This window comes from Anarhichas minor, unplaced genomic scaffold (assembly GCF_050575085.1).
Source record: "Anarhichas minor isolate MPS153535 unplaced genomic scaffold, ASM5057508v1 ptg000017l, whole genome shotgun sequence".
NCBI lineage: Eukaryota > Metazoa > Chordata > Actinopteri > Perciformes > Anarhichadidae > Anarhichas > Anarhichas minor.
In genome coordinates, this window is record NW_027466463.1 from 9063488 (window position 1) to 9079342 (window position 15855).

The 15855-nt window shown below is 39.1% G+C and overlaps 1 protein-coding gene across 1 annotated transcript in view; it reads right to left on the reverse strand.

Annotated features, from left to right (window-relative positions):
* LOC142951642 (uncharacterized) overlaps positions 1 to 15725 on the reverse strand; it is a 21740-nt gene extending 6015 nt beyond the window's left edge. Inside the window, exons 1-5 of the mRNA XM_076093319.1 lie at positions 14184 to 15725; positions 13650 to 13708; positions 6973 to 7232; positions 6130 to 6255; positions 5739 to 5897 (exon numbers count right to left, since the gene is read on the reverse strand). Of these exons, the coding sequence (XP_075949434.1) occupies positions 5739 to 5897; positions 6130 to 6255; positions 6973 to 7231 (544 nt within the window). The 5' untranslated portion in view covers position 7232; positions 13650 to 13708; positions 14184 to 15725. The remainder of the gene's footprint in view (positions 1 to 5738; positions 5898 to 6129; positions 6256 to 6972; positions 7233 to 13649; positions 13709 to 14183) is intronic.
* Between the last annotated feature and the right edge of the window lie 130 nt (positions 15726 to 15855).

A 15855-nucleotide genomic window follows, 5' to 3' on the forward strand; every position in this document is an offset into this window, starting at 1 on the left:
TCGAAAAAAGTCATAGTATAGCATGTCGAAAAAAGTCATAGTATGTCGAAAAAAGTCAGTATGTCGAAAAAAGTCATAGTATAGCATGTTGAAAAAAGTCATAGTATAGCATGTCGGAAAAAGTCATAGTATAGTATGTCGAAAAAAGTCATAGTATGTCGAAAAAAGTCATAGTATAGTATGTCGGAAAAAGTCATAGTATAGTATGTTGAAAAAAGTCATAGTATGTCGGAAAAAGTCATAGTATGTCGGAAAAAGTCATAGTATAGTATGTCGAAAAAAGTCATAGTATGTCGGAAAAAGTCATAGTATAGTATGTCGGAAAAAGTCATCGTATAGTATGTCGAAAAAGTCATAGTATAGTATGTCGAAAAAGTCATAGTATAGTATGTCGGAAAAAGTCATAGTATAGTATGTCGGAAAAAGTCATCGTATAGTATGTCGAAAAAGTCATAGTATAGTATGTCGAAAAAGTCATAGTATAGTATGTTGAAAAAAGTCATAGTATGTCGGAAAAAGTCATAGTATGTCGGAAAAAGTCATAGTATAGTATGTCAGAAAAAGTCATAGTATAGTATGTCGAATAAAGTCATAGTATGTCGAAAAAGTCATAGTATAGTATGTCGAATAAAGTCATAGTATGTCGAAAAAAGTCATAGTATAGCATGTCGAAAAAAGTCATAGTATGTCGAAAAAAGTCAGCATGTCGAAAAAAGTCATAGTATAGCATGTCGAAAAAAGTCATAGTATAGCATGTCGGAAAAAGTCATAGTATAGTATGTCGAAAAAAGTCATAGTATGTCGAAAAAAGTCATAGTATAGTATGTCGAAAAAAGTCATAGTATGTCGAAAAAAGTCATAGTATAGTATGTCGGAAAAAGTCATAGTATAGTATGTCGAAAAAAGTCACAGTATGTCGAAAAAAGTCATAGTATAGTATGTCGAAAAAAGTCATAGTATGTCGAAAAAAGTCATAGTATGTCGAAAAAAGTCATAGTATAGTATGTCGGAAAAAGTCATAGTATAGTATGTTGAAAAAAGTCATAGTATGTCAGAAAAAGTCATAGTATGTCGGAAAAAGTCATAGTATAGTATGTCGAAAAAAGTCATAGTATAGTATGTCGGAAAAAGTCATAGTATAGTATGTCGAATAAAGTCATAGTATGTCGAAAAAAGTCATAGTATAGTATGTCGGAAAAAGTCATAGTATAGTATGTCGAAAAAAGTCATAGTATGTCGAAAAAAGTCATAGTATAGTATGTCGGAAAAAGTCATCGTATAGTATGTCGAAAAAGTCATAGTATAGTATGTCGAAAAAGTCATAGTATAGTATGTCGAAAAAAAGTCATATTATAGCATGTCAAAAAAAGTCATGGTATAGTATGTCGAAAAAAGTCAGTATGTCGAAAAAAGTCATAGTATAGCATGTCGAAAAAAGTCATAGTATAGCATGTCGGAAAAAGTCATAGTATAGTATGTCGAAAAAAGTCATAGTATGTCGAAAAAAGTCATAGTATAGTATGTCGAAAAAAGTCATAGTATGTCGAAAAAAGTCATAGTATAGTATGTCGGAAAAAGTCATAGTATAGTATGTTGAAAAAAGTCATAGTATGTCGGAAAAAGTCATAGTATGTCGGAAAAAGTCATAGTATAGTATGTCGAAAAAAGTCATAGTATAGTATGTCGGAAAAAGTCATAGTATAGTATGTCGAATAAAGTCATAGTATGTCGAAAAAAGTCATAGTATAGTATGTCGAATAAAGTCATAGTATGTCGAAAAAAGTCATAGTATAGCATGTCGAAAAAAGTCATAGTATGTCGAAAAAAGTCAGTATGTCGAAAAAAGTCATAGTATAGCATGTCGAAAAAAGTCATAGTATAGCATGTCGGAAAAAGTCATAGTATAGTATGTCGAAAAAAGTCATAGTATGTCGAAAAAAGTCATAGTATAGTATGTCGAAAAAAGTCATAGTATGTCGAAAAAAGTCATAGTATAGTATGTCGGAAAAAGTCATAGTATAGTATGTCGGAAAAAGTCATAGTATGTCGGAAAAAGTCATAGTATGTCGGAAAAAGTCATAGTATAGTATGTCGAAAAAAGTCATAGTATGTCGGAAAAAGTCATAGTATGTCGGAAAAAGTCATCGTATAGTATGTCGAAAAAAAGTCATATTATAGCATGTCAAAAAAAGTCATGGTATAGTATGTCGAAAAAAGTCAGTATGTCGAAAAAAGTCATAGTATAGCATGTCGAAAAAAGTCATAGTATAGCATGTCGGAAAAAGTCATAGTATAGTATGTCGAAAAAAGTCATAGTATGTCGAAAAAAGTCATAGTATAGTATGTCGAAAAAAGTCATAGTATGTCGAAAAAAGTCATAGTATAGTATGTCGGAAAAAGTCATAGTATAGTATGTTGAAAAAAGTCATAGTATGTCGGAAAAAGTCATAGTATGTCGGAAAAAGTCATAGTATAGTATGTCGAAAAAAGTCATAGTATAGTATGTCGGAAAAAGTCATAGTATAGTATGTCGAATAAAGTCATAGTATGTCGAAAAAAGTCATAGTATAGTATGTCGAATAAAGTCATAGTATGTCGAAAAAAGTCATAGTATAGCATGTCGAAAAAAGTCATAGTATAGCATGTCGGAAAAAGTCATAGTATAGTATGTCGAAAAAAGTCATAGTATGTCGAAAAAAGTCATAGTATAGTATGTCGAAAAAAGTCATAGTATGTCGAAAAAAGTCATAGTATAGTATGTCGGAAAAAGTCATAGTATAGTATGTCGGAAAAAGTCATAGTATGTCGGAAAAAGTCATAGTATGTCGGAAAAAGTCATAGTATAGTATGTCGAAAAAAGTCATAGTATGTCGGAAAAAGTCATAGTATGTCGGAAAAAGTCATCGTATAGTATGTCGAAAAAGTCATAGTATAGTATGTCGAAAAAGTCATAGTATAGTATGTCGAAAAAAAGTCATATTATAGCATGTCAAAAAAAGTCATGGTATAGTATGTCAAAAAAGTCATAGTATAGTATGTCGAAAAAAAGTCATATTATAGCATGTCAAAAAAAGTCATGGTATAGTATGTCAAAAAAGTCATAGTATGTCGAAAAAAGTCATAGTATAGTATGTCGAAAAAAGTCATAGTATGTCGAAAAAAGTCATAGTATAGTATGTCGGAAAAAGTCATAGTATAGTATGTTGAAAAAAGTCATAGTATATGTTGAAAAAAGTCATAGTATGTCGGAAAAAGTCATAGTATGTCAAAAAAAGTCATAGTATAGTATGTCGGAAAAAGTCATAGTATAGTATGTCTAAAAAAGTCATAGTATGTCAAAAAAAGTCATAGTATAGTATGTCGAAAAAAGTCATAGTATGTCGAAAAAAGTCATAGTATGTCGGAAAAAGTCATAGTATGTCGGAAAAAGTCATAGTATATGTCGAAAAAAGTCATAGTATGTTGGAAAAAGTCATAGTATGTCGGAAAAAGTCATAGTATGTCGGAAAAAGTCATCGTATAGTATGTCGAAAAAAGTCATAGTATGTCGAAAAAAGTCATAGTATAGTATGTCGAAAAAAGTCATAGTATGTCGAAAAAAGTCATAGTATGTCGAAAAAAGTCATAGTATAGTATGTCGGAAAAAGTCATAGTATAGTATGTCGAAAAAAGTCATAGTATGTCGGAAAAAGTCATAGTATGTCGGAAAAAGTCATAGTATAGTATGTCGAAAAAAGTCATAGTATAGTATGTCGGAAAAAGTCATAGTATAGTATGTCGAATAAAGTCATAGTATGTCGAAAAAAGTCATAGTATAGTATGTCGAATAAAGTCATAGTATGTCGAAAAAAGTCATAGTATAGCATGTCGAAAAAAGTCATAGTATGTCGAAAAAAGTCATAGTATGTCGAAAAAAGTCATAGTATAGCATGTCGAAAAAAGTCATAGTATAGCATGTCGGAAAAAGTCATAGTATAGTATGTCGAAAAAAGTCATAGTATGTCGAAAAAAGTCATAGTATAGTATGTCGAAAAAAGTCATAGTATGTCAAAAAAAGTCATAGTATAGTATGTCGGAAAAAGTCATAGTATAGTATGTTGAAAAAAGTCATAGTATGTCGGAAAAAGTCATAGTATGTCGGAAAAAGTCATAGTATAGTATGTCGAAAAAAGTAATAGTATGTCGGAAAAAGTCATAGTATAGTATGTCGGAAAAAGTCATCGTATAGTATGTCGAAAAAGTCATAGTATAGTATGTCGAAAAAGTCATAGTATAGTATGTCGAAAAAAAGTCATATTATAGCATGTCAAAAAAAGTCATGGTATAGTATGTCGAAAAAAGTCATAGTATGTCGAAAAAAGTCATAGTATAGTATGTCGAAAAAAGTCATAGTATGTCGAAAAAAGTCATAGTATAGTATGTCGGAAAAAGTCATAGTATAGTATGTTGAAAAAAGTCATAGTATATGTTGAAAAAAGTCATAGTATGTCGGAAAAAGTCATAGTATGTCGGAAAAAGTCATAGTATGTCAAAAAAAGTCATAGTATAGTATGTCGGAAAAAGTCATAGTATGTCGAAAAAAGTCATAGTATGTCGAAAAAAGTCATAGTATGTCGGAAAAAGTCATAGTATATGTTGAAAAAAGTCATAGTATGTCGGAAAAAGTCATAGTATGTCGGAAAAAGTCATAGTATGTCGGAAAAAGTCATAGTATGTCAAAAAAAGTCATAGTATAGTATGTCGAAAAAAGTCATAGTATGTCGAAAAAAGTCATAGTATGTCGGAAAAAGTCATAGTATATGTTGAAAAAAGTCATAGTATGTCGGAAAAAGTCATAGTATGTCGGAAAAAGTCATAGTATGTCAAAAAAAGTCATAGTATAGTATGTCGGAAAAAGTCATAGTATGTCGGAAAAAGTCATAGTATGTCGGAAAAAGTCATAGTATAGTATGTCGGAAAAAGTCATCGTATAGTATGTCGAAAAAGTCATAGTATAGTATGTCGAAAAAGTCATAGTATAGTATGTCGAAAAAAAGTCATATTATAGCATGTCAAAAAAAGTCATAGTATAGCATGTCGAAAAAATGTACGGTAATAGAAAAGTATGTCAAATTGTTTTAGAGTGCTGTGTTTATGCCTCGTGTGCACCTTTGCCTCTATCTGTGCTCAGCATCCTCTCATCCCTCTGTGTCAGCAAGTGTATGTGTCGGCTACTTCACAGTCACGTTTGCTGGCCCTGTCCACCTGAACAGCGCCATTTTGAGGCTGACGTGCCCACGCCCCTCCAGCAGTACCCAGTGGCAAGACTGTGCATAACTTTGCTTACTCTGTGAAACCCTTATAGTATAGTAGGTCATGGGTTAGTATGTCATAAAATGTCATAAAGTATAGTATAGTATGTCATAAATAACAAATGTATTTAACGTAATGTAATTAAGACTATCATAGTATAATATGCTATATAGTATAATATATGCTATAGTAAAAGTCTAAAAATGGTACAGTATGTCATAAAGAGCCATTAAGAATTCATACGTATGCCATAAAGAAAGTCATAAAAAGTATAGTATAGTACATTATCCAACCAAAATGTCATACTAGGGAATGTCATAAAATGTCTTAATATAGCATTTCATAAAAAATGTCACAGTAGCCTACCTAGTATGCCATAAGAATGTCTGCATTGACTGCATGACTTAACTGAGATCGTTATATGTGTGTGCAAGTGTGTAACTTACCTGGAATGACTGAGCCGGTTGGTGTGTCTGCTACAGGACTCACTTTCACACTGTGCTGCAGTGTAAAGTCCTTCTGTGCCAACTCGGGACGCGGTAGCATGTAGATCCCCCCACGGGGTGTCTCAGTTTTATAAAAAGTGGGATGGGTGCCTTGTTCACCTGATTTAAAATATGAGCAGAGACATCATAGATTCATTAAGCAACATCTAAAAAAAAAAAAAAAAAAAAAAGAGGATGTTTTCACAGGAAGCAGGGTGGCCATTACCGAGCTATGTTAAGGTGCTTGATGCTGTACTTTAAAAGTAGTAATGTTTAAGTATATTTTCCGGTGATGGAAAGTCAGAATTTTAAACTCTATTATGAAGATGCAAATTGGTAAAGACAAACATGCCTTTGTTTGTTTCGAGTTTGGAGCGATTTCCCTGTTTCTCCAACTCCTCCTTTTTAACCAGCAGCTCGTCAAGCTCCTTCTGGATGGCCTCCAGCTCACACAGTTGGTCGCTGTCCTCACAGGTCACTGACAAACACCAGACGGTGGGAAGACGTTAGCAAAGCTGGACAGATCAAGCATGCTACTGCACCGGTTATTCATTATTTTTAACCATTGCAGCAGTTCTTAATGCAGCAAAAAGGTTATTAGGCAAGTTAGAAATATGACAATGAATAATATTGTCAGCTAAATAACTCAAATGGAGTGGAACAATAACTCTTCAATTCATTTTACTCCTCTATTTGCCTCTCTTGAACTCATTTCATATTTTTCGTAGGCCTTAACACACGTCTAATCATTTATTCCATGTTGTCCCCACACATTTCCCATTTTACTAATGATTATCCTTTATGGTAATGAGATGGAAGTACCTCAGAGGGAAAGAAATAATAACCAGCTTCTAGTTTATCAGCTAACTTCGTTGGTGCTAGTTTTCTGTCTAGTTTTTTGTTGGAAAACGAGTAAAAGATAAACGTGAGACTAAAATAAATCAATCAATTTATTTCAACTGCATGGTGGTAAAGGGGAAAAAGCTTCTTTTTTTTTTTTTTTTACTTAGATAACTTTGTTGGATTTGGCTTGCTGGCAAAAACGTTGAATAAATGAAGCTGCTATTTATTTTACCAAACGAAAGGTGGTAAAAGAAAAGTACTTGTTACATATGGCTTTATATTTATTTGTACACTTTAGACAGCTTGTATCTGCATTACGTGCTTATTTGAGTGGACAGATTCACTGACTCACTTCCCTCTGTAGTCCCGACATTGTTGTCCTCCGTCTTCGTCCTGAAGCGCTGAATCCTCAGCAGAAGGAAACGCCTGTTGTTGAGCTCCGTGATGCGGAACTCGATGTCGGCCTGCGGTGGGGGTCCGTTCCATGGCTCCGGTGTCCCGTGCTTGGATTGGGACCAGGAATCAGGTTCAGAGTCATCCTGCCGCTCTTGTGTTGGCTCTGGACCAGCGCCTGTGTTTATCCCGGAGCTCTGCACGTGGCCCTGGTACATCCTGTTTCGAGAGACCTGAATCAAGGTGTTTTGTGACGTGGTTTTAACCACAAGGAATCCTCAAACTGAACCTAAACCATGGACTAAAAACTGATCAAAACCAGAGTCCGAATGCAGGCTCAAGTCCTCCTTTGGCTCAAGGTTTAGGTGTCAAGGCTTTGTGCGCATACAGTTGAAGTGGTAAAACATGCAAATGATGACAGCACGGAGCACGAGCAGCACAATGAACAGTAGCTGACATTAACAGACATGATTTGACTCTCGTTTTGTTGCTGTGTGAAAGTAAAGTTTCTAAGCTGGGTTATTATACCATCTAAATTTAATACATTGCTTCTCATCTTGGATCTTGGATCAACCCCTTTCAAATTATCTGCAGTAATTTGATCCCGTGTTAGAGTCAAAATATTCATCAGTGCAGCTTTAAGACTGAAATTCAGTGGAGCAAAAAGAGTAGGTACCATGAGTAATATCCATAATGTGATGTAATGTTTTTTTTTTCCAAGCCATCATCAACCCCTTGATAAGAATGTAGGTGTTATGCCGATAAAGCTCAGTTCAAAAGGTCATAGCCCATCAATGCACAGAGGCTTATGTAGCAGTCGATTATTGGTAAATAACATAACCCTTGTGGTGTTGGGGTAGCACACAGCGTACCGACTTGTTCAACTGTGAAATGCGGCAGTTGGCCCCATGTGAGAGCAGCCGGCCACCGTGGCATCAATAAAGCCTGGAGCCAGTTTGTAACATCAGAGCAGATGATGTCTGACCTACATTCCACACGCAGAGTCACTCCATACAACTGCCTAATACTACATCGGCCTCAGCCAAAACAACCACCAACAGACTACAATTACATCCATACAGATAAGGAGTGCATTTCATGAGCCTTATCTGTGACCTCTTTTCGTTTTCAATGAGTCTTTTCAGACAGTTTGATCAGGTGTTGTCGTCAGTGTTTATTGGCGTTTCTATGGCACCGCGGAGGTTATCTGGGCCTTATGCAAGCAAACACAGACTCAAAGAGGCGAACAAGAAAAGTATGCATTTTATGTAAAAGGTGGGGTGGAGCAAAACTTAAAAAGTGTGTGTGTGTGTTTGTTGTTCCGGCATCTTACCACTAGATGTCAGTCTCTTACCTAGAAGGAGCAGGTCAGGCCACTGGAGGATTATGTTCTTAGTTCACAGGGCTGACGTCACCAGTCCTGCAGTGGCAGACCTGCATCCATCCATCGACCCAGCTATGCTTTCATTCATCCCTCAGTGCGTCTACCAACCTGAAATATGTAGGAGCTGTGCTCACGCTTCCCTTTCTTTCTCTCCTTACAGTTGTAAGACTCACTCACCTCCCAACCCATGCACTGCAATACATCCAGACAAACACACACACACACACACACAATTACTCAGCTGCTTATTTAATGGTGTGTGTATGAGTGTGTGTTTTAGATGCACACAGGTCAAATAACAGCAAAGTATGTGTGAGCACCACCTGTCAGGGTATTAGTCACACGGGGAAGGCTACACACAGCCATTGATCGTCAAAGAGCAACAAAAACTTCTCCTCAAACAAAAGTGTTACTGCAATAGAGTAAATGTTTCACACTTAGAATAGTGTTACCGCCTTGACCTGAAACAATTCAAAATAGGTGTTTAAAGTACTATTTTTGGGGCCAGCCCAAGAGTTTTAATTAGTTGATCTGCCCAGCACTACACAGCAGAAAACATTAGCAACTAGCTAGAGAACATAGCGTAGCAATTAGCAGCTAAGAAGCATTGGTGGAGACCAAAACAGAGCTCGAAATGAAGTGAATATTATACTTGTATTCTTCAGGTGGCCAGAAACACCACTCAAAATAAATGCTAATATAACTGTTGGTAATGTAAATGTTGGACACATCAATTTAAAAGGTATATATGCCAGCTTGTGCTGCCCCCGAGTATCCACATTATTGCAGGTTGCACAGATAGCTACAAATCAATTTAACATTGCATAATTTATTCTGAACATATTAACACTCATAAACCCCGTACAGTATGCTGCACTGTGTTTCAACATGTGTTGTTACAGTCAGCTAAAAGCAAAGTGTTGTTTTACTCACGCTGCATTACGTTTACCCCGCTAATCGGAATGAGGAGCTGGGAATGACGTCACACTAACATGTTCAACTTTATACGGTGATATCTGTGGGGGGAATATGTTAATGTTGCGCTCCCAGCTTTGTTGTGCTGCTCCCAAGTGGCCAACATCGTTTAAGAAATGCTACATTTTATTGGCACAAATGAACAGTCACGCTAACTGGCGGGCGTTAGCTTATGAGCTAGCATGTAAGCAGTAGTGCTGAGCTTGTAAACAAAAACATGGAGTTCAAAATGAGTAAGATCCTAATACTGTACATTATTAAATGACACACTGATGTTAGAAACACTGAGACACTCAACAGAGTGCTGGAACAGCCCTCTATAGTCCCCCGCCATCACAGCTGGCTGTTGCATAACTGATGCACATCTCTCATCTTTCACCATAACAATACTGCGATAGCTCAGTGCAGAGATGCAGGTCAGTCAGTGTTTACTGGCTGTGCTGTTACTGTACAGTAGACAACACAGACGGGCTTTAACACACTCTGCTGTCCAGTGTGGCCATTGGGCAACATGGTGTACTGGGTCGCTCCCTCCCAGAGGGCGTCTCGCTGATGATGACATACAGTTACTGAGAGGATTGCGTCATGCCTGGATTAGTGTGTGTGTGTGTGTGTTGATGTATTCCTATACTCATGAGGACCAAACTACAACTCGTGTGTCAGGAACACATTTTTACAATAATGTCCATCTAATCTTGTTATGTCTGTAACTAATTGTTTTACAATTTTGTTTAAATATGCATTTAAAGATTGTAACCTTCTGGGACAAATTTATTTTTTCATTGCAGTTGCATATTCATTGAGGAACATGACTTGTGTTTAGGCTTAAGATTAGCATCAGGTTTAGATAAGGGTGCCTGTGATGAATGTCAACACACTCACGAGTGTGGTATGACAGTGTGTGTGTGTGTGTGTGTGTGTGTGTGTGTGTGGACGTTACTGTTCTCTTGTCTGAACAAAACCTTCGTTAGAACCACTTCCTGTGCAGCAGCTTGCAGCTGGACTCTCATAGTGACTAATATGATTAGAATTTTGAATTCACACACACACAAACACACTCTCACAGTAACAGCAGTTGGTTTCACTCATGTTCTCGAACATGAGTAGCAGCAATGATGTCATCAAACTGGGACAGTTTTTTGCTTGTTTGTTTTGTTTTTTGCTTGGCATAGCAGACAGGCGAGATCACTGCACCACTCAGGCTGATCAGTGGCGAGGAGAGAGAGGAGGAGAAGTGTGTTTGTGTAAGGGGACAAGTAAGTGAGAGAGGAGGGAAACAAAGAAAAGAGGGAGAAGAGGGAGAAAAGAGGTGTCAGGCACGATGCCAGCATGCAGACCTAATATGAAAAACGATGTCTGCAGCCGCAGCGACAGGCGAGAGGGGATGGATCCAGTTCTGCATCAGAGCCACTACATCACTTTGCCCATAGACGCCTATCTGCACACGAGTTATGTTCACACACATATCGCTGCTGTAAATCATCTGTTGGAACAAGAGGGTTATGTAATGGAGCTTCCCTAAAAAAAAAATCTCCGTGCAGCTTCATTCAGCTGTCAAAATCCAGAGATTAAAACCGCACGGCGCCTCATTGTTGTGCCTCCAACGCAGCAAAAACTAAGATAAATCACGGTGACAAATCGCAAGGAGTTTCCCGGCGTGTTACCACGGCGTGCCTCCCCGCAGGGTGCAGACTCATTTGTCTCAGGTGGATTGACTCGTCAACAAGCACCCATTTCTGCTTGCATGATCAACTGTCAGGGCACACTGATAAACTAGACACATTTTAACATGTTGTGGAAATTCTGAGATGTACACCACATTACACAAGATACACAAGACCATTACTGAGAATCTTCCATTTGGTTACAAAGTGATGAAACTGCGAGAGGGCTCTGTAGACTTTTAGTCTTTTTCATATTGTTCAACCAAATCCCATTTAAAAATCCCAAACCATACTAACAATATTTTAGTCCATTTCTCAATACTTTCCAACTTCCCTACCCTGTCTGTAACACTTGGCCCCCAGACCATCTGTGACTACTTATGCAAGTCTTTAAAAATGAGTCAACTTTGGAAGGAAATTAGGGAAAATGTGCACATTGATGCACAATACATGGAAAATACTTCCATGTATTGGAATGGTGCCCCCCATAAAAATTATTTTGGGTTTTAAAAATGGGTGTAAACATCTTCTTCCTTAAATTGTTGGAACATGCTCACACAGAATATATATGATGGCACACACAATGTGGAATAATGATTTGTCCATCATGAAAGCTATATGCAAGGAGGGAAATGTGGCAATGTAGGCTCATTCTACTGCTGCTAATTTATGCGTTGTTATTCATATATTTATATGTCTAAGTGCTGGAGTTGTTAGCTGCATGTTTGCATACACCGCCTAGGCAGTCGTCTTCTTCGCATCCTATTTCCCTCTGATGTATACTGTCAGCGTTTGCTTGCTGCAATGGCCTGATTCCCCGCAGGGATCATTAATGTTTCATCTAATCTAATCGAACTCCTGCTGTCACCACAGAGCCGGCTCACAGTCAAAGACACCGGCACAGAGCAGGCAAAGCCGGATTGGAACACAAAAATCACGTTTGAAGTAAAGCAGACGGCGATAAGCTCATACGGAGTCATAAAAATGTGGATGCATTGTAAGGGAGGAGTATGGAAATAGGCCATTGTGTCAGCTCATGGTTAACTTCAAGGAATTTCTGTGCATAGAGTCTTTTGAAAATCTCTTTTCCTCCACATTCCAAGCTCTCTGTGAGGGAGTGAAAGGGTTAGAGGCAGACGGAAAGTGAGAATGTGAAAGATCATGTGCGTGTTCGCGAAGAAGGAGGGGGAGGGGGAGGGGGGGACACTGAGAAGAAAGAGAGAGAGGGAAGTGAGAAAGAAAGAAAGATACAGAGAGGAACACTTTGATGCATAACGATTTCATAAGGCCAGTGTGACCTGTTCAGGCAGTCCACACACTCACGCACACCCACAGGACTCAGTGACGCTGTATTGACATGCTGCATGGTGTCTACACACACACAGACAGACCATGCAGCATGTTACATATGCGACTTTCTACCCGACAGCACCACATGACATGGGGAACAGAAACAGCACACGTCTGTCTCTGTCACTTCCCCCGGTGGTGAGCAGTGGTCTCTTTATGGTCACAGATTCACGTATGCACACACACATACCTTCCCCTGCTTCCAGTGTAATGCATTGTTTTAGTACTGTTGTGTGTGTGTGTGTGTTTGCGCGTGCTAAGTCCGGTGCTAATGCGTCCAGCCAGGCAGCACTGATACAACAGTGAGAGGAAAGATCAAGCCGGCTTTGTGCCCAACTCAGGATCTCAGCCACAGAGTGGCTGAAATGGCACACAGCCATTGTCACAGGTTCACTGCGTTCATGCACACGCACGCGCACATCAGCACTGGCACAGATATACAAGGTGCAATTACAACACTGTTTAACATCAGTGAATCATTGCCATATTATTTTGAGGCATTGATATAGTTACTGTAAACAAACAAGACCATTGATCCCAAGTGACGGGCAGCCTCTAATGGCTTCTCTTACATTGTGTGCCACTGGAGCAGCCATCATGATGAAAGAAAATACAAAGACTGCTGCGCTATGATGGTTAAAGCTGCACTGATTTTCAGCCAATTGAGGGCAGATTGAGGAACAAGCTGTAAACACAGCATAAACATTTTATCACCCTCTGAAGTTGATACGGCAACACCTACATCAGACTGTTTGTTGATTTCAGCTCAACAAAATCTCCCTCGTGAAAACGGATCGGTAAACTCAGCACCCTGGGCTCGAGTACCCACACTCTGCAACTGGTTATTAGACTTCCTCACAAACAGACCCCAGGCAGTTCGGATTGGCAGCCACACCTCCTCCACTCTTGTGGTGAAAACCGGAGCCCCCCCCGGGGACGTGTGCTCAGCCCCCTCATGTTCACGCTGCACACCCACGACTGCAACCCACCGACATGAAGAGAACTCTGCTGGGAAGTTTGCGGACGACGCTACTATTATCAGTTTATTATTATAAGCACCGATGAGGGGAAATCAACAATCTTGCAGAGTGTTGCTTGGACAACAACCTACTGCTTAACTAAAACAAAACCAAAGAGCAGATTGTTGGTTTTAGAAAAAAGGAGGCAAAGACACACACCTCTGTCATCATATATTCCTCACTTAACTTCTTCTCAGTCTCTCCTCCTACCGTCTACCAGAACCTTTGTGTATGTATGTGTCACCTTTCTCCTACTTCCTGCTGCTAGCTGCAGCTTGTCCGGTGTGGAGAAGCAGCCTCCACCTATAGAGAGAACAGGGGGAAGGTGAGGTGCCAGGTTACAAACGCACCCAATGTCACTGTGTCCGTTCTGCTCCCCTGCCCACCCCCACAGTGTGCAGTGCCCCCCCCCCCCCCTGCCCTGCATATATTACAAGCACCCCGTACATTTCTACAGTGGTGTCGAACAGTGTACCCGCTAATCTGGTGCCTACAAGCATTGTGCTGCCTCATGCTAGTGATACCTACTTGCAAGCCTATGAAAATGATGAATAGGCGCTAATGGGATCAACAATACATTCTACATGGTGTTCACCGGCCTATTAAATCATTTCAAATAATTTATTTACTAATTTTTGTCAAAACAGCTTCAATGATAAAATTAAATATTTGATGAATAAATAAATATCAAATATGTTGCGTTTTTTTTTTTGTTTCGTCTTCAACCCTTAATGTTTCTGTGTAAATGAAATATGACAGGCTGAACACATGTGTTTACCTTTTTACGTCTCCTTGCTTCCACTGGTTACCCCATGTTTAACGTCACATTGCAATGCATATTGGGTAATTTCATTGGGCAAAGTCGGCATCTAATGCTGACTTACGGAAAGGGCTCAACATGTCTGCCAGAGAGCCCTCAAACACTTCTTGAGTTGCTTCTTCTCCTCATCAACCCTCACATGAGTCTGGAGATTGGGCTAGCAGTCTTCTTCTTCACTGCTTTTGTTGATGCCTCGCTGCAGTACGTTTCTTCTTCTTCACTGCTTTTGTTGGTGCCTCGCTGCAGTACGTCTCTTCTTCTTCTTCACTGTTTTTGTTGGTGTCTCGCTGCAGTACGTTTCTTCTTCTTCTTCACCGTTTTTGTTGGTGCCTCGCTGCAGTACGTTTCTTCTTCTTCTTCACCGCTTTTGTTGGTGCCTCGCTGCAGTACGTTTCTTCTTCTTCACTGCTTTTGTTGGTGCCTCGCTGCAGTACGTTTCTTCTTCTTCACTGTTTTTGTTGGTGCCTCGCTGCAGTACGTTTCTTCTTCTTCTTCACTGCTTTTGTTGATGCCTCGCTGCAGTACGTTTCTTCTTCTTTACTGCTTTTGTTGGTGCCTCGCTGCAGTACGTTTCTTCTTCTTCTTCACTGTTTTTGTTGGTGCCTCGCTGCAGTACGTTTCTTCTTCTTCTTCACTGCTTTTGTTGGTGCCTCGCTGCAGTACGTTTCTTCTTCACTGCTTTTTTTGGTGCCTCGCTGCAGTACGTTTATTCTTCTTCTTCACTGCTTTTTTTGGTGCCTCGCTGCAGTACGTTTATTCTTCTTCTTCACTGCTTTTGTTGGTGCCTCGCTGCAGTACATTTCTTGCTGTATTACTGCTGTATTACTGCTGCCAACAGTCGATCAACGGAATACCATGCGTAGCACTTCATAAAAACAAAACATTGCTCAAAAGCGCTACTAGCGGTGAAAAACTCCACAGGGTACCTTTAAGTGAATTTGTTTTTGTTAAGTTACATTATTTGTGCACTGGTTTGATAAGATCTAGTCCGGTATCTTAAGTTTTAAAGGTCGAAGAGGCTCAAAATCTTCAAGTGTCGTCTCCTTCGTTTTCAGGAAATAGTTAACATCTAAATTAAGTTCAAACTAATTTACCAGTGGTAAACCTAGTGACCTACAGCAATATCCAATATCGCAATGTTTACACATGAAGCGTGACAGGTGTACTGACGGGGGGCCATCTGTGAGGCTGTGTTGTGTCCACACCATGCAGTGACCCAGAACACAATGTCCTGCTTTTGTGTGACGCGTAAATAAACTGAACAGAGCAGCATTACCCTACAACAGTATACTCACAATTGACAAGTTAATGATAAATTTAGCATTTTATCATCTCGTTTAAAAAGTAGGTTTTGTCATGTAATGTGAATAAAATGCCTGGGGATGGATGGATGAGACAATGGTGGCCCAGAGACCATCATATCATACTGGGCCATGTTGTGCTGCTCTTGGACAAACTGGGACTGCTATTCCTGTTCCCACATACTCCGATACACAGCAGTGTCCAGCATTCACCCAACCTGCTGACACATTTGCAGCAGCTCCATCATTGGCAAAGCGGCACACACAACCAGCAAAGGGTTCATGCTTCATTTCCTGTAGAGTAGGAAGCGGCCGGGGGGCTGGGCTGA